General features: G+C 47.2%; 1 protein-coding gene across 2 annotated transcripts in view; it reads right to left on the minus strand.

The window, feature by feature from the left end:
- Positions 1 to 14,913, minus strand: part of SYNC (syncoilin, intermediate filament protein) — a 17,623-nt gene extending 2,710 nt beyond the window's left edge. Inside the window, exons 1-4 of one of the 2 annotated variants that reach the window (XM_059918257.1) lie at positions 14,321 to 14,912; positions 12,718 to 12,823; positions 8,072 to 9,215; positions 759 to 883 (exon numbers count right to left, since the gene is read on the minus strand). In XM_059918257.1, coding sequence (XP_059774240.1) covers positions 759 to 883; positions 8,072 to 9,058 — 1,112 coding nt within the window. In that variant the 5' untranslated portion in view covers positions 9,059 to 9,215; positions 12,718 to 12,823; positions 14,321 to 14,912. Of the gene's footprint in view, positions 1 to 758; positions 884 to 8,071; positions 9,216 to 12,717; positions 12,824 to 14,320 lie in introns of both variants that reach the window. The other variant, XM_059918248.1, reaches the window with a different exon arrangement.
- Positions 14,914 to 18,505: the final 3,592 nt, after the last annotated feature.

The raw sequence follows: 18,505 nt of genomic DNA on the forward strand, positions 1-18,505 counted from the left end.
AGGACATATTGGTATGTAAAGAACTTAATGGATAGGTGTGTTGCTTGTTTCACAAATTATGCAATAATCATGTCCTTCAGTCTACAAACAACACCCTCTTAAGCTTTTTAAATGACTGTTAACAGATTAATTTAGCCTTCTTGGCCTCCTTAGTCATAGTCTGAATTAGGTACTCTAACTGCCTTCTCTGCTATTCTAAGGAAACTTTATGAATAGCAGATGGGGTCAGGTAGGGTGAGGAAAGTAAGAATGCACAGAGCCTAGATGTTTTATCCTGTTCTGGATTTCCTGATGATAATCAGGACATATTTTAAGTCCTACTAGAAACTGAAACATTCCAAATGAAGCCTGAATGCTTGAACCAGGCAACCTGGAAGTATGTGTTATCCCTAAATGACTTACTTGTCATTAGACACACAATCTTTTTTTCAGGCACTAGTCTTGTTAGGAGAGCAGCAACAATGCAGACACCGCTCTTGTAACCTACAAGGATCACCCTGAGGCTGTGTCTGGATTCCACCTGCCTCAGAAGTGGGAGCATTATCCTGTTCCAGGCTCTTGGGTAGCACAGCCGTTTAAAAAAAAAAAGAGCCATTTTCCATCTGTTCACAGATGAGCACAATTTGAAAATATCCTTTTTTTTTTTTTTTTTTTTTTGCCTTTCACTGTCAAGAGAAATTTCCCCTGAGCAACATCTGCCCTCCCCACCATTCCCTCAGCCAGTGTTAGTTGAGATTTGGGTAGCAGCAAAAACTGACTTGTACGTTGAGAGCTCTTCAGCAAGGCTGATCCTTAGCTGCTCCATCTCTTTGTTCCTCTGTTGCTGGAGTTGCACCCCGCTTCTTAGCTGCCTCTGTCGTTCTTCCATTTCCTCCAGCTGTTCCTGCATGAGGGCCAAGAACATTTCTAATGCGCCGAACAATAAAAACCTGACATTGTCCATAATAGTGTATTTCCTTACACATTGTTTAATCTCCATAGCAGTGTTGAGGTTGAGAAACAGAATTTGTGTTTTGACAGTGATACTGTTTTTGACAGTGATACTGTTCTGAAAGGAGTCTTGTCTGTTAATCACAGCTTACATCTTAATAAAATCCTGCAAAGGGTGGACAGATTCTCAGAGGGACTTTTTTGGCTCCCAATTTTAAGAAGTGTCGGGGACTTCCCTGGTGGCGCAGTGGTTGAGAATCCGCCTGCCCTGGTCCGGGAAGATCCCACATGCCACGGAGCAACTAAGCCCGTGTGCCACAACTACTGAGCCTGCACTCTAGAGCCCGCGAGCCACAACTACTGAGCCCGCGTGCCTAGAGCCCATGCTCCGCAACAAGAGAAGCCACCACAACAAGCCTGCGCACCACAACGAAGAGTAGCCCCCACTCTCCGCAACTAGAGAAAGCCCGCGCACAGCAACAAAGACTCAACGCAGCCAAAAATAAGTGAAAAAAAAGTGTCAGGGAGGATTTTGATTGTCTAGTGGTGGTCTAGAATTTTATAGACCCTTTGCTCTATGTACAAGTTTGTTTCCGTTAATAATCAGTAGTTTTTATAATACCCTACAACTTCAGCAATTTAAGTTGAAAGAAACCAAGTCTTTGTGTAAGCAGTTATTCTTGAATATTATATTTGAAGCTCCTTGAAGTCAGAGATACCTTTACTTAGTACTTATCACAACATGGCATGCAAATAGATGCTTTATTAGTGAGGGTATCAGAGTTGTTATATTTCCTATATCCTTTGCTTATTACATCAGGACAATTCGTTCTAAAGTGCTAAGTTGGAAGGTGAAGGTGCTATGCCCTGGAGGCCCTCAGGGGTCTTCAGATAACTATTTCCCATTCTGCCAAAACCTGGCAGGATGCATTCCGTAAATTGTCTCTGCCTAGGATTAATGCCTGAGGAATGAAGATGTCAGCAAATCAGTCTGTGCCTTGGTTGCTAGCTGACATGGATCCTCAGGAAGCATGGGTGAGCTGGGAAGGGAAGGGAGCATTGAAATTGGAAGGCACATTTTTAAGGAGCAATGACTTTACCTCAGATTTTGAAGAAGAATAAAATAGGAATCCAGTTTAGGTGCATATTGTCATTAGAAGGATCTAAATAATTTGTTCACTGAGTCATCCTTGATATACTTGTGGCATGTCAATCTGCAGTGTTTTGATACTCTGGCTGAATCTCAACTTTCATCAACATTGTTAAAGGTCTTTTTTTTTAGTGCCTAGCCATGCTTTGATACCACACAGAGATGTGGCCTTACTATCTAAGAGCATGTTATCTAAAGGAAAGCATCTGCATACCTCTGTGCCCCAGTTTCCCAAGCCTCACCATCTAGCAAACCTGTTGTTTGCTGGATATACAAAAGACCTGCTTGTGAAGGCTGTCTGCACCATCACTGATAAGCTCTTGACAGGGAGAAACTGTCACAGAATGAAGGAAGTATTGTACAGTGACAGAAATTAAGGACAATCTCCATTCTTAATCCTGTGTAGCACCACTGGGTTAATTTTTTAAAAACTGCTTTATTGGGACTTCCCTGGTGGTCCAGGGGTTAAGACTCCACGCTTCCACTGCAGGGGGCACAGGTTTGATCCCTGGTCGGGGAACTAAGATCCCACATGCCGCACGGCGTGGCCAAAAAAAACCTAAAAAAAACCAACAAAACAAACCTGCTTTATCATCTCAATCTTTCATAGGCTTTCCATTTTCTTAGTCTGGCATTCAGACTCCTGCTAGTTGGACCCTTACCTCTAACTAGAACCTCCATTATTCCTCTAGTCTGCACTGTCCAGTATGGAAGTCACTAGCCACATGTGGCTATTGAGTACTTGAAATATGGCTAGTCTGAACTGTGATGTGCTGTGAGTGTAAGATACACAGCAGATTTCTAAGACTTGACACCAAATATATATATGTATATCTCAAATTTTAATGTTGATTACATGTTATAGTGGTAATACTTTTGCTATGCTGGGTTAAATGTATTAATTTCACCTGTTTCTTACATTTTTTTTTAATGTGGCTACTAGAATTTTTTTTCTTTTTTTGGCCACGCTGTGTGGCATGTGGGATCTTAGTTCTTCAACCAGAGATTGAACCCATGCCCCCTGCATTGGAAACTCAGAGGCTTAACCACTGGACCACTAGGGAAGTTCCCCTAGAAATTTTTAAATGACATCTGTGGCTTGCATGATACTTCTGTTGGAGAGTGCTGCTCTAGTCTGACCAAGTCAGATTGCTGTGCCTTTACTCCTGCCATTTCTGTCACGTAGATAGCATCTGTTCCCTTATATTGCAATTTTTTTTCTAATTCATGTCTAACTCCCAACCAGATTGTAGGTTCCTGGTTCTTAGTATGTCCGGCACCCTACACATAATGCTTATTGAGGTGAAGTATGCAGATAGTAAGCATATTCCGTCTTTCGGCATTAGAAGTCTACCAATTTCAAGCTAAAAACTTTGAGATCATTCTCAGCAAACTCCTCACCCTGCCCACTGCAACCAGTCACCAAATTCTACCCATTTAACCTCACATCTCTCATCTCTCCTCTAAGTGGTGTTTCCAGGCTCTTTCAATCTACCCTCCACACTGCCACTTAGAGTACGTAACTATGTGGCAGGCACCATAAGCAGCACTTTACAGATATTAACTAGTTCATTCCTTGCAACAGCCCTATTAATCCCATTTTACATGTGAGGGAGCTGAACCACAGAGGTTAAGTCATTTGTCCAAAGTTTCCCAGTTAGTAAGTGGTAGAGCCAGGATTTGCCACTGGCTTAGAGCTCATACTCTTAATTGCTTTATTGCCTTCATATAGATAGATATAAAAGTAGAGATAGATGATAGATAGATGATTGATAGATGATAGACGATAGATAGTAGATGATAGATGATAGATAAATGGTAGATAGATGATAGATGAAAGGTAGATGACAGATAGATGATAGATGATAGACAGATGATAGATGATAGGTAGATAGATGAAAGATAGATGATAGATGATAGATAGACAGATGATAGATAGATGATAGATAGATAGATAATAGATAGGCTCTTAAATGGTCTTCAAACTGTTTTCCAGGAAACCCCAGGAGGAGGCCATGATGGAGTGACCTTGTCACTCTAGTTAGAAAGTAGCTCTACTTTTACTTGTTTTACATGTTGGCATTCCATATAAAATTGTTTTGGGGAAAGGGTCTGTGGCTTTGAAGAAAACCTTTTTAGGAAAACCACTGACCTAAAGAATACATAAAGCCCTTTGCAATCTGGTCCCAATCTATCTCTCCAGCCTCATCTCTCTACTTCTCACATTCCTTATGATACAGCCACACTGAGCTTCTCACTTCCCATAACAACGTCTGTGTTTTCATGCTTTTATATAAGCTGTTCCCTCTGCCTAGAATGCCCTTCCCTTGTCTACACAGTGAATTCATTCTTTAAGGCTCAGCTCAAACACCTTGTAGTAGTTGAGTGTGGACTTGAACTCGATGGCACAGGGTTACATCCTTCCTTCATCACTTCCTAGCTGTGTAACCCTGGACAGATGACTTCTCTGACTCACCTGTTTTCTTGTTTTTTCAGATGGTGACAGTAGTTATACCTATCTCAGAGGTAAGAATTAAATGAATTATTACATGTAAAGAACTTCACGTACATGCTAGCTATTGTTAATCCTCTAATGAAATTTCCCCCTTATTTCCCCAGGTGTAATTATACCTGCTTCAGTACAATGCTTTATTCCTACAACTATTACATTGTCTATCACACTGAAGCATATTAATTATTTCATTGATTCTAAAACTCACACTTTAACATCTTACTTGGATCAGGATGCATCTTACAATCAAGTGTATTAGATTTTATGAAATTTTATCTGGCATCCTTCCTGGACTATAAACTTTTATTTCTTCTTTTCTTTTTCTGTTTAATTTTTATTTTTTGTATTTTTTGTTCATTTTATTATTATTATTATATTTTAATTGGACTATAAACTTTTTGAGGACAGGGACTGCCCCCCACCTCCACCCTACACCACAACGTCTCATCCCTTGCCAGCACATAGCTCATTGCCTGGCACATAGAAAATAGGCACTTAGAAAATATTTGTTGAATGAATGGTTGATGGTGATGAAAGAGGCAAAGTTTATAGTCATAAGAGTGAAGTGTACCCTTGAAAAGTAATCAGATGCCATAAGTGGCCTTTGGCAAACAGTTTAGGAAGAAGCCATTTCAGAAAGAAGAACTGGGACTTCCCTGGTGGCGCAGTGGTTAAGAATCTGCCTGCCAATGCAGGGGATATGGGTTTGAGCCCTGGTCCGGGAAGGTCCCACATGCCACAGAGCAACTAAGCCCGTGCGCCACAACTACTGAGCCTGCGCTCTAGAGCCCGCGAGCCACAACTACTGAAGCCCACGCGTGTAGAGCCCATGCTCCACAACAAGAGAAGCCACTGCAATGAGAAGCCCGCGCACCGCAAAGAAGAGTAGCCTGTGCTCGCCGCAACTAGAGGAAGCCCGCGCACAGCAACGAAGACCCAACGCGGCCAAAAATAAATAAACAAAATAAATAAATTTTTAAAAAAAGAAAAGAGAAGCATTAGCTCCTTCAGACCTTTATTCCTATTTTAATTATGGTATGGCGATAGGAGACACCCATCAAGATTGTTTTCTATAGAATGATCTTTGGAAAGGTGCACAGACCATCAAATCTGAAACAAATCCAGTACAGTGACGAAAATCACTGGGGAAAAAGTTCTACAACTCTAGTACTATGTCAGAAAATTCTAATCCTGAGAATTCCTTACTTAGAGCACCACCATCCTAGTTAGTCTTGCCTGAAATCTAAGCATCCTCTTTGACTTCTCACCTCTCTGCCCCACTCATTCTGTAGCCAAGTTTATTCTACATTTGTTCTTGTATCCTTCCCCTTCCTTTTATTCCTGCTACCATTGTTTCCTTTTACCAATAGTAGCTTCCTAATTAGTCTCCTTGCCTCTGGGTCTCTAGCCCATTTTACACACTGCCACCAATACTGTTTCTAAAAGGAGAGCAACGATCATGTTAATCCCTTGATTAAATACCTTTATGGGGACTTCCCTGGTGGCGCAGTGGTTAAGAATCCACCTGCCAATGCAGGGGACACGGGTTCAAGCCCTGGTCCGGGAAGATCCCACATGCCGCGGAGCAACTAAGCCCTTGTGCCACAACTACTGAGCCTGCGCTCTAGAGCCCATGAGCCACAACTACTGAGCCCGTGTGCCACAACTACTGAAGCCTGCATGCCTAGAGCCCACGCTCCGCAACAAGAGAAGCCACCACAATGAGAAGCCTGCGCACCGCAACAGAGTAGCCCCCGCTCAACACAACTAGAGAAAGCCCACGCACAGCAACGAAGACCCAACACAGCCAAAAATGAATAAAAAAATAATAAAAAATAAAATAAAAAGAAGCTCTTAAAAAAAAAAAAACCTTTATGGATGAAACTGACCACTGAATAAAGTCCAAACTCCCTAGTTTGGATTTCAAAATCCAATGTGATCTGCCCCGACTTACCTTTACAGGTTCAACTCACCTCTCAGTTTTTCACCTTTCACATGCAGCCAAGTTACAAATTATATTTTAGATCTATTAGATTAAATAAAATATATTAAAATTACCTTCACCTATTTCTCTTTTTATGTGGTTATTAGAAAATTTCAAATTATATATGTGGCTTGCATTATATTTCTGTTGGACAGCACTGCTCTAGATCTTACCTATACTTCAACACTTAGCTCAAATAACATTGTCTTCCGTTATGGGTTCTCTGATTTGATCCATGGCTATTATCCCATAGCATTCTTATCTGTACCTCTCTTAAATCACATGTTACTTCCTACCCTGGGTTACAATTATTAATGTAACATTTGATTGAGTGTAAGCTGTTAAGGTTAGTATTTGTTTATGCAAAGATAATTAGTGCCCTTTCACTAGATTGTGACCCAGTAAGAAAGCAGTGCGGTGAAGGCGGGGGGCAGTGTTGGGTGAGTGAGGGGAGTGCATATATGTATAGTTTGAAAACATTCAATATTATGACCAAAAAACCCCACCGTTTTCATAATACAAGCTACAGAAAGCTTGACAAAATCTTCAGTGAAGTGAATGCAGCCATTTTCAACAGAGGACATGTTCCCTTAAGGATACGTCAAAATCTCTGGCAGGGCATAAGATTAAGTTCATCCAAAACAGGGGTGTTCCAAAAGACAAAAGTACTGCTCTGAAAAGCACCACACTGTGGTCTTCTCGCGGTACCCAGCAGCTCTTAAGTCAGTGCTTAACTGATGCAGGCTTAACTCAGAGCCTGGTGGCAGAGATAAGTGAAACATACGCCCTACCTTCCGAAAGCTCACAGTCTGTGGGGGAGAGAGACGTGTTTATGCACTTAGTGTTCATCTCCCACTCTGTTCTAAAAGGGATTAGAACTGGCTCACAATCAGAAATAGCTTGAATACAAGTGAAATGGTGACAAATGCACAAAAAAGGAAAACGAGGAATTGAGATTTATAGATTTCATCCCAGTTTTTTAAGACTGGAAAAACTTCAACGCAGAAATCAGATAGGTGGGACTTGAGGGTGAATATGGGGGAGGGGAGAGAATGAATTCTACCTAGCCTCATTCCCTCCTGCTCTATATAAACCCAAGTGTGATTCACTTAGAATTGGAAAATTGTGCCGTGGAAAGAGCACTGAAATATTTGGGGGTGGTCAGACTAGAGTTCAAATTACTCCAGCTCACTGGGCCTCAGTTTCCTCATCTATGAAAAATGATAATAGTTGACTTGGAGGATTAATGAAGATCAAGTGAGATAATTGGTGTAAAAGTGCTGTGTAAATTAAGAGTGCAAGATAACTTTCAGCCCTAGCACAGGCCTGAATGAATGAAATGGAAAATGGCATAAAGAAGTGAGTGAATGGCCCAAGGAACAAATTGTTCTTCCTACATAGGCTAGTATCCTTCAGCCCAAAGACATTTGGCCCCGATCCCCTTTTCCTCCCCAGGCTAAAAGACTGTACTTCCTTTCATGCCACGTGGGCCTACCCTGTACTGCTGCACCTCCTCGTCTCGTTTTTGCCTCACAAGGGTGGTCTGGTCCTCCAGATTCCTGTTTTGCAGGTGGAGCTGAAGGGCCTCTGCCTGCAGTGGTCGCAGAGCCTCCTTCATCGCCTGGATCTCGGCCTGGGTTTTCTGCAGAGCTTCGGCCGCAGCTTCTTTCCTCTCTAGGAGCCGCAGCAGCTGAGGCTCATACTCCTGCTCCAGGCCCTGGCGGCTCTCCGCCATGAGGTTCTCGAACTGGGCAGAGAGCTGCCGGCTCTCCTGGAGAAAGTGCCCGTCCCTCTGGCTTGGAGGTGCTTCTAGTTGTTGCCGTAACTGCTCCTTCTGCTTCTGATAGGCATCCAGAAGCTGGGCTAATTCCTCCGAGAGCTGGGCCGCCCGGGCGGTCAGCACTTCTCGGAACTCGGCGAACTGGGCCACATCCTGCCGGCGGCACTCCAGCTGATATTGGTAGGACACACATTCCTTCGTCACTTTGAACAGCTTCTGCTTGACCAGCCGGATCTCCTCCCTCAGCCCATCCCTCTCCAGCTCTGCCTGGGCGTGCAGTTTGTAGGCAGCCAGGATGTCCTGGTGGACCCGTTGCACCTCCTGCAGGGCTGGTTCCCGGAGCAACACAAGCTCGTGGATGAGCTGATCCCTCTCCTCTTCCAGCTGGGCCACGGCTTGGACACACTGCTGGAAACGCCCCTCCAGCAATTCCAGGTCCTCTGTGCTCAGGCTCCCCTCTGTGCTGGGACCCTGTCCAGCTCTGAGGCTCTCCTCGGGGTTAGGTTTCTCCTCGCTCGGGACTGTCTCTCCCCCATAAACCATCTGCTCTGGGCTTGTAGTCTTTCCCGGCTTCACGGGCTCTTCCACATATAGCATCTCCCCTGGCTTTCCTGGCTCCTCCACATACAGGGCCTCATCAGGCGTCCTGGTCTCCTCAATATGCAGCATCTCCTCGGGCTTCTTGGTCTCTTCCACATACATAGCCACATCAAAGTCACCTGTGTCCCCCAGGTAGAGGATATCCTCTAAGTTCAAGGTCCCTTCCAAAGACAGAGCAACTTCTGGGTTCCAGGTCCCCACCTCATACGGGGATTCAGAGTTCCCCTCTTGAAGAGAAGTGGCCTCTGCTCTTGTGTTTCTGCAAGAGAAATGACAAGGTGAGAGGGCAGCCACAATCCTGGGATGGTGTGTGACTGGAGCCAGTAGGACACAGGCCTAATTTATATCAAATTCTCACATCTCAGAGAGCACTCGTCTGCCCCTTCCCTCCATCGATCCACCCCGACACAGCCCATTGCTTAGATCTGACACCATCCCCATGATGTCAGTGTCGAGTCTCTGCTTACATACCTTCAAGGACGGGAAACTCACACCTGAGCTACTGTATGTTCCACTGTCATAAGAAAATTCTAGTGTTGAGGTAAAACCTTCCCTGCAATTTTCCCCTAGGTTTGATTCTTCTTTCTAGAATCAGACAAATCTAATTTCTTTTCCATGTAAGTTCTTTGAACACTTAAAGAGAACTGATTTATCCTTCAGTGATTCCATGCATGCCAAGGTTTCCAGTACCCTCCTCATTTGGGTCACTTCTTTCTGACAAGCTCCAAGTTGACAGGCTCGCTATCCCTTGGGGATGGGTATAGGAAGCAATACCCAGGTGTACTCTGAGCAGTGATTCTCTGGACACTATACTCCTATTGTTGCAGTCAAGATGCCGTTAGCATATAGGGCAGCTCCATCATATTCTTGATAAATGCTGAGTTTGACTAAAATCCTGAAGACTTTTTCACACCAAGTGCTTTTAAACCACATCTCTTATTCCTATAAAACTTCATCTTGTTAGAATTGGCCCATCCTTCTAGCCTGTCATTGCTCGTGAATTCAGATTCTGTGATTCTAACAGATGAGCCCCTTAACCCAGCTGCCCATTGCCTGCTAGCTTACTCAGTTCCTGTTGAGGAATGCTCTCCTGCTGCTTTGGCCCTCAAGTGGCTTTGGTCTTTCCTGTTTCAAATGCATCTTACCTACCTTGGATCTCTGAGCAATTCTTTGAAAATATAAAATACCATGGAAATAATAATAAATTACACTTTTAAAGGTCTTATATATACCAGGCCCTGTTCTAAATGTTTTACATATATCAATTCATTTAATCCTCATAACAATTCTATGAGGTGGTTACATTTATTATTCCCATTTTACAGATCAGGAAATGGAGGTTAAAGAGATTAAGTAATTTGCTCAAGGAAACTCAGATACTCAGAGTGCACCACTTATCAAACAGACTAAATGTGAGTGTAGCTTTCAATAAACTTTTCTTATTTAAGATATAAAGTATAAATGAAAAGCCTCACATATCAAACAAAGAATTTGATTTGTCTTGAAAAGGCTTACTTGTGTCCAGGTTTTCAGCTCTATTTCTTAGCTCCAAGTTCCCAATAAAGATTATTTTTATTCTAAATCGTGTTCTCAGTCCTCCTCGCTACACCCCAGGAATCCCTGGCTTCTCTTTTGTATCTCCTGATGGCCCTCTGGAAACCACAAAAGTGTGGCTTCACCAGGCCCCAGACATCACTGGCCTCATTCAACCCCTGCACCTGCACCAAAATCTAAAACTTAATGACAACTCAACAATCACCTAGTCCATTCACTTCACTTTACCAGAGATGGAGTGCTTTTTTTGTTTTTTATAAATGCATTTATTTATTTATTTTTGGCTGAGTTGGGTCTTTGTTGCTGGGCACGGGCTTTCTCTAGTTGCGGCGAGTGTGGGCTACTCTTCGCTGCAGTGCATGGGCTTCTCATTGCGGTGGCTTCTCTTGTTGCAGAGCACGGGCTTTAGGTGTGCGGGCTTCAGTAGTTGTGGCTCGCAGGCTCTAGAGCGCAGGCTCAGTAGTTGTGGCACACAGGCTTAGCTGCTCTGCAGCATGTGGGATCTTCCCGGACCAGGGCTCGAACCCGTGTCCCCAGCATCAGCAGGCGGATTCTTAACCACTGCGCCACCAGGGAAGCCCTGGAGTGCTTTTTTAGATATCTTCATCTGATGTTACTTGGCACCTCAAACTCAACTGCCACCAAATTATCCTTCTCCCTGAGCTTGTTACACCTGTATTCTCCAGCTCAGAGAAATATAACACCATACATCCGGCTGATGAGACAAGCAGTCTTTTTTTAGTTTTTTAATTGGAGTACAGTTGATTTACAATGTTGTGTTAGTTTCTGCTGTACAGCAAAGTGAATCAGTTATACATATACATATATCCACTCTAATTTTTTAGATTCTTTTCCCGTATAGGTCATTACAGAGTATTGAGTAGAGTTCCCTGTGCTGTGCAGTAGGTCCTTATTAGTTATCTACTGTATATATAGTACTGTGTATATGTCAATCCCAATCTCCCAATTTATCTCTTCCTCCCCTTTCCCCCTGGTAACCATAAGTTTGTGTTTTACATCTGTGACTCTATTTCTGTTTTGTAAATAAGTTCATTTGTACCATTTTAAAAAATATTTATTTATTTATTATTTATTTTTATTATTTATTTTGGCTGTGCTGGGTCTTAGCTGTGGCAATGTGGGATCTTTAGTTGCGGCATGCAGATTTCTTAGTTGCAGCATGCATGTGGGATCTAGTTCCCTGACCAGGGATCAAACCCAGGTCCCCTGCATTGGGAGCATGGAGTCTTACCCGCTGGACCACCAGGGAAGTCCTTGTACCTTTTTTTTTTTTTTTTTAGATTCCACATGTAAGTGATATTATATGATATTTGTCTTTCTCTGTCTGACTTACTTCACTCAGTATGACAATCTCTAGGTCCATCCATATTGCTGCAAATGGCATTATTTCATTCTTTTTTATGGCTGAGTAATATTCCATTATATATATGTACCACATCTTCTTTATCCATCCCTCTGTCAATAGACAAATGGTCTTTAAACAGCCAACTCACTAAGAACTGACGTTTCTATCTCAGAAAGTCTCCAGTCTCAATCTCCCTCTTCACCCCACTGCCAGGACCCTCGTCCGAGTCATCATCTCTCACCCGCACTTTCGTACCAGCCTTCCCATAAGCCTTCTTCCTTCTCATCCCAGTCTATTCTTGACAGTGATGCAGCTTGCTATAATATAAAGCAAACCATCTTGCTCCACTTCACCATATATAGCCAACTGCTTAGCGTAGATTTAAGGCCCTTAAAGATGTGACCTCAACATACCTCTTCAGCCTCATCTCACATTACTCCCCATAGCCCACCCAATGCTTGACAACCCGTAACATGCGTTAACTTTTATACCTCCTACTCCTACCCCACAATGTCTAAAGGGTCCAGCTGAGAAAATACAATTCATTGTATACCACCTGACTAGAGAACAGTCCTACACTACCTGGAAAAGTAGAGTTCCTAGTGCCAGGAAGGATGCACCTGCTCAGCTAGCCAGACCCACCCGGATCCTCAACAGAGTCCCTGCTTTGCCAGCAGACGGCCCTCACATCATGCTCCAGCTGAGTCCTCCACCCTGGAATAATGTAATTGTGTTCAAGGAAGTATTCTAAGCGTTTCCCATAAATACTCATTTATCTGATGCTCATCCATTATCCCCATTTTATAGATTAGGAAACCAAAGCACAGAGTAAAGAACTCACTCAAAGTTCTACAACTCGTACGTGGTGGAGCCTGGCGAAGGCCGGCGGTCTGGCTCCAGAGCCGGAGCTCCTTTTTACCACTCTCGTCTTAGAACAGGCATAAGATCTGAAAGAGGTAAAACAACTACGGCAGGTATAATAGAGCTCGGCCCTAGCATTCAAAATATATTTATATCTATTTACCTAACAAATGTCTACTCATCCTTCAAACCCTGCTCAAACTCCACCTCCTCTGTTAAGCATTTCCCAGACAACTCCCATTCTTGTGTTCTCAAGGCACTTTGTAGGCAGCTCATCTTTGAACTAAGTGCTTTGTGTTACAGAAGAGCATGTATCTGTCGCCCCGGATAGTCCATTTCCTAACAACAACTACAGTTATTCTCTCTATATCCCAGGGTGGGGCTCTGTAGAAGGTAGGCAGGCAGCAACCAACTGAGCTCCAGGGAGGAAACTTGCCCAAGGTCGAGCAGCAAAGCTGGAAGTAGATTCCAGGTCTCCTGACTTGCAGGCAGTGCTGTTACCACACACCACTCAGTCACCCCATCCACAATGCCTCTGCTAGGTGCTGCCCTCACACCGCTGTTTCTCTCTAAGGAGCTGGGGAAAAGTAGATTATGGGAGGTCTAGGGGCAAGGGGGCCAGCTTAACTGGGTCCCCTGACCTCAGGTTTCCTTGGGCTCCAAGCAGCCTCCCTCTCTGCCACTTTGTCCCTGGTCCCTAGAGGATTCCAGCAGCTCCCAACCCATCAGGGATGTGACTGGGAGTGTTTGTGACACTGTGCAGGCATGAGTTGGTGTGTGACTGACTCTGTGTGTACCCCTATGTGTGTACAGGTGAGTGCACATGTAAAACTAGGCTCAGCTTTGTGCCCTTGGTGACAGGGGAGGGGTGTCAGGTGTGTGTGTTTGCACCTCTACCTCTTGGTACAAGAGGAAGTCCAGGGCTACAGGCTGACCTGGGGCAGAAATGCTGCCTACTCGCCCCAAATCCTTCAGCCACAGGTCCCTTCCCCGCTAACCAGTGGCGGAGCTGACCGTTGGATGATGGAGAGGGCCTCCCCTCCAGGGCCCCTGCCAACCAAGGCCCTCTTGCTGGTCTGGGACAGTAGACTCTCCCCTACCCCCGCCCCGCCCAACACCACCCCAGGCCCCAGACCAGAGAGAACCAGCTGCTTGAACAGACTCTCAACTCCAAGCTGGCAGCCGCCCAACCTTGCACCAAGTCTCTTCCACACGGCAAATTCAGCAACTGGAGGCCTCCATCTCCAGCTGCATTGGGGGTGAGCAACGAAAGAAAACGGGTAGCGTCTTTGGCCACTGGGGGCCGAGTGGCATCTGACGGTTGGTGCCCGCTAGTGTGAAGCCGTTAGTCCTCACACCGCCCGTGGGAGGGGGAGGGGTAATTATAAAAAGTCCCAGACAACCGGAGGTGCCGGGCCGGGGCCAGACGCCCCCATCTCCCTTCGCGGGTGGCTCCGCCCCGTGCCCCACCCAGGCTAGACCCCCGCCCCCGCCCGGCGAAAGGAGCTCGCGGGGGGGTGAGGATCCATCCAGCACCCCTTCCCCAGGGGCGGCGACGCGGGCCCGGGACGGTCCTTTCCTACCTCGCGGCCTGGGCGGCGCCGTCCCCGCCGCGCCGGGGCTCCGGGCTGGCCATGGCTGCGCGACCCGGGCTGGGCGGCCGCGGTATTAGTAGCTGGCCCCCCAGGCCGCCCGCGCCCGTCCGCCGCACTGCCAGCTGCAGCCGACACCGGATCCCGCCGGCCCCCGGCCGGGCGCGCCCACTTGGCTCAGGCTCCCGCCGCGGGCGGAGGGAGCGGGCCGCGCGGCCCGGGGGCGGGGAGATGCCGCCCCTCCCGCGACCAGCGGAGGGTGTGGAGGGAGGTGTGTGGGGAGGTATGGGGGGGGGTCGGCGTCTCCAAAACCAGCCCCTCTGAGGTCTTCCCGAACCTTCTTTCTCTCCACTCTTCCCTTCCGAGGGTCCCAGTTTGGGCGCGGCGAGGGGGCAGTGGAGGAAGGTGGCTCCGCAGCCTCAGGAGAGCGCTTGCCCTGCCCGACCGGCCCGGGAGGGGGGCAGGGTGTGGGGTTGGGGACCTCGAGGGACCCCGCACCCTGCCCGCCGCCTGCAGGAATTCGGGGGTGTCAGCCGCCGCCCAGCGCCCTGCGATGCCCCCTCGCCTGAGCGCTGTGCCCCGCAGCTGTCGCCAGGGCTGGCGGAGGAGGGGTAACACTACACCCCGTACGTTTGGGGACAGTCCGGAGCCTGGGGAAGGGCGGTGGGAGGACTGCGTGGGAGGGTTTAAGCCTCTAAGGTTCAGTCCATATTTAACACCGCTTTCCGCCCTCACGCTGCGAGGTTTCCAGGGGTCTCTCCGCTTGCTCCACCTGTCACCCCCCCACCCGCCCTGCTTCTGCCCACTCCAAGGCATGCCCCCTCCCCCAAGTCCTTAGGCCACCAGTATCAGGATCGAACTCAACACTGTCTGGGAAGGCTGTCTCCCTAAGCGAGAAGCTGCCAGGCCCCTTCCCAGACCTGGGCCTCGGGCATTCTCCCTTCTGATGCCTTTTTTCCACTTAGCCACTCTGTCTGGGGAGGTCTTTGACTCAATCGCAGAAGAATGCTGTTCACTGTAACCAGCGGAGGGGCTGGATGTGTTTAATCAGAGAGGCCTTGAGCCGGGGGAGGGGGGGGGGGGCGGCCGTGCGGAACGCTTGTGGGCTGTGCGTTGTGATCTGTGTGCCCGCTGCCAGCTGTGTGAACACCACGTGGTTGTGTGTGTGCTCTGTGGAGGGGGAGGTTGTGGGATTGTGTGTCCACGTGTGACTCTGTGATGACCGTGGGGTACCTGTCCGTGTGGATGTACCCCATGTGGATATGTGACTGTATCATCATGGGGGAGTGATTGTGTGTGTGGTGATTGTGCTGGTGGTGGAGTGTCTGTGTGGCCGGCTGTTGTGACTGTGTTGTGGGGTGTGTGTATAGCTGCGTGCGTGATTGTGTACCTACCGGAGACTGGGGACTGAAGTGTGTGGGAGGGAGGGCTCACAAGCAGCTGTGTGGAGTGTCTTCTGTGTGTCACTGGGGCCCGAGTATGTGGTCCTTAATCCAAGTTTCTGAGTGTGCTGCCTTTGGCGTATATTTATATCTCTCTGTGTAGTGCAAGGGGGTGGGAGATTAACACCCAGGGCAGCCAAATATACCCTTGTAAGGTATGCACGAGAAAAAGTCGGGTTTTGGAGGCTGCTGGTCATTTTCTGACTTACCTCTAAAATATTCTAGGGGAGGAGGTTGGCAAAGCCTCTGGGGCTGGTCATTTGACAGCCATTGCCAGTCAGAGGGGAGCCGAGGGAGCAAGGGCAGGGCCTGCCAGCAGCACTATTTGCTGTGGTGCTAGGCAACAGGCAGCAAGGGTGGCATTAAGAAGGGCTGTCCCTTCCCCTCCAACCCTCAGCCCAGGACCTGGCCCCGGGCTGCCCGCAAGACTGATTCCTTAACCGCTCTTAAACTCCCCTTAAGCCCTTCTTTAGGCTGAAACACTGAATCCCCCGGGGTCCCAGAAGCACCTCTGGTCCTTTGTTTTTGCTGTTCCCTCTCCCTAGAACACCCTTCCAGCTCTTCATGTCCTCTCTTCTTCAGGTCTCAGCTTACATGTGATCTGCTCAGAAAGACCTTCCCTGATGTGCTCCTCTCCCACATAAATATCCATCCTTTTACTGTTTGTCCCCTTTTACCTTGTTTATTTTCTGTACAGCACTTACTGCAATCTTTAATAATATTGTTCATTTTCCATTCCTTCCTTTTCTGCTTCCCCCACTAGAATGGAAACCCCATGAAGGCAGAGACTTTGTGTGTCTTGTTCACTTCTGTGTCCCCAGGGCCCAGCACAGGGCCTGGCATATAGTAGGATCTCAAAAAGTTGTTGAATGAATGAAGGAAAGGAGGATGGTCCTCCCTAGGCCAATTCAGGCAACATTTGATGCCTGCTGTGTGCCTGGCCTGGGCCACTCGCCACCAAGGAACCCCTTTGTACTCAGGGAAACAGACATATACATGTGCCCAGGCTGTGTACACCAAGGCAGAGGGAGGTGGGTGAGGCCACAGGACTCCGTTCACTTGGCAAACATGGGCACTTGGCCTGTGCTGGGTCCTGTGTCAGAGCAAATGGCCTTCTTTGGCCCAGGGCCCTGTCTGCAAAGAGCTCACAGTGTAGAGGATGCTAGAACTGTCCCCTGGGGCTACAAACCCCTGCAGAGAATAATGCTAAATCACTGAGCTGAGTGATGGGCTAGGCACTGAGAACCAAGGAAGCCAAGGATGGGAGAGATTAACTCCAGGACTGGGGACAACCTCACAGACGAAGTAACTTGGGCCTGGAAGAGGAGAAAGGGCATTCTGGCGTCTGGCACAAGACTGCTTGGAGAGACAAGCACAGCCACTCTGTCTCTCAGCCCCTCTACAAAGCTGAGTCCACGAAGAGAGGAGAAGCCCCTGGGCTGGCTACTCTTTGCCTACCCTTCATTCTCTGTGCTTCTCTGCCCTGCCCTGTGTCCTGGGCTGACTACCACTGACAGTCTCACCTGGGCCCCCTTGCCTTACGGTTTCAGGCAAAGTTTGGCCAGTAGGAGACATTGCCAGGAGATTAGAGGGAAGGAGAGTGAGATCAGGATATTTATAATACTGTGATTTTGGCAGTTACTATGTTCCTCCACTGAAAGGCACAGTTCCCGTTGGGTGGCCTGCAACCCCAGGGCACAACTCCTGCCAGGTTCTTTAACAAGTCTCCCTCCCTTGCCCCTTCAGGCCCTGGGGCTAGTGACTCTATCCCACTGTTGTGAGCCCCAGGGTGCTTCACCATTCCTGCCAGCACCTCTGTAAATAGTTCCTTCATTAAACCCTCTTCTGGCAAATGCTTTGCGTGTTCTCCCCTGTTTCCTGCTGAGACCAATAAGGTAAGAACTAAACTTAGGGAAGATGAGTCTTTGGCAGAGAATTTGGGGAGACCCTCTTTCTAAATCACCACCCAAAACCAGAATCAGAAAATGTTGTGAACTACTACAAAGCTACAGTAATCAAAACAGCATGGTATTGGCATAAAAACAGACACATAGATCAATGGAACAGAATAGAGAGCCCAGAAATAAACCCACATGCTTATGGTCAATTAATTTATGACAAAGAAGGCAAGAATATACAATGGAGAAAAGACAATCTCTTCAATATGTAGTGCTGGGAAAACTGGACAGCTACATGTAAAAGAATGAAATTAGGGCTTCGCTGGTGGCACAGTGGTTGAGAATCCGCCTGCCAATGCAGGGGACACGGGTTCGAGTCCTGGTCCAGGAAGATCCCACATGCCGTGGAGTAGCTAAGCCCGTGTGCCACAACTACTGAGCCTGCACTCTAGAGCCTGCGAGCCACAACTACTGAGCCCGTGCTCCTAGAGCCTGTGCTCCTCAATAAGAGAAGCCACCACAATGAGAAGCCCGCGCACCACCACAACAAAGAGTAGCTCCCGCTCGCCGCAACTAGAGAAAAGCCCGCACGCAGCAATGAAGACCCAACGCAGCCAAAAATAAATAAATAAATTTATAAAAAAAAAAAAAGAATGAAATTAGAACATTTTCTCATACCATATACAAAAATAAACTCAAAATTGGAACTTCCCTGGTGGTCCAGTGGTAAAGAATCTGCCTTCCAATGCAGGGGACACGGGTTCGATCCCTGGTCAGGGAACTAAGATCCCACATGCTGAGGGGCAACTAAGCCTGTGTGCTGCAAACTACAGAGC

Source organism: Balaenoptera ricei, chromosome 1 (genome assembly GCF_028023285.1).
Source record: "Balaenoptera ricei isolate mBalRic1 chromosome 1, mBalRic1.hap2, whole genome shotgun sequence".
Classification (NCBI taxonomy): domain Eukaryota; kingdom Metazoa; phylum Chordata; class Mammalia; order Artiodactyla; family Balaenopteridae; genus Balaenoptera; species Balaenoptera ricei.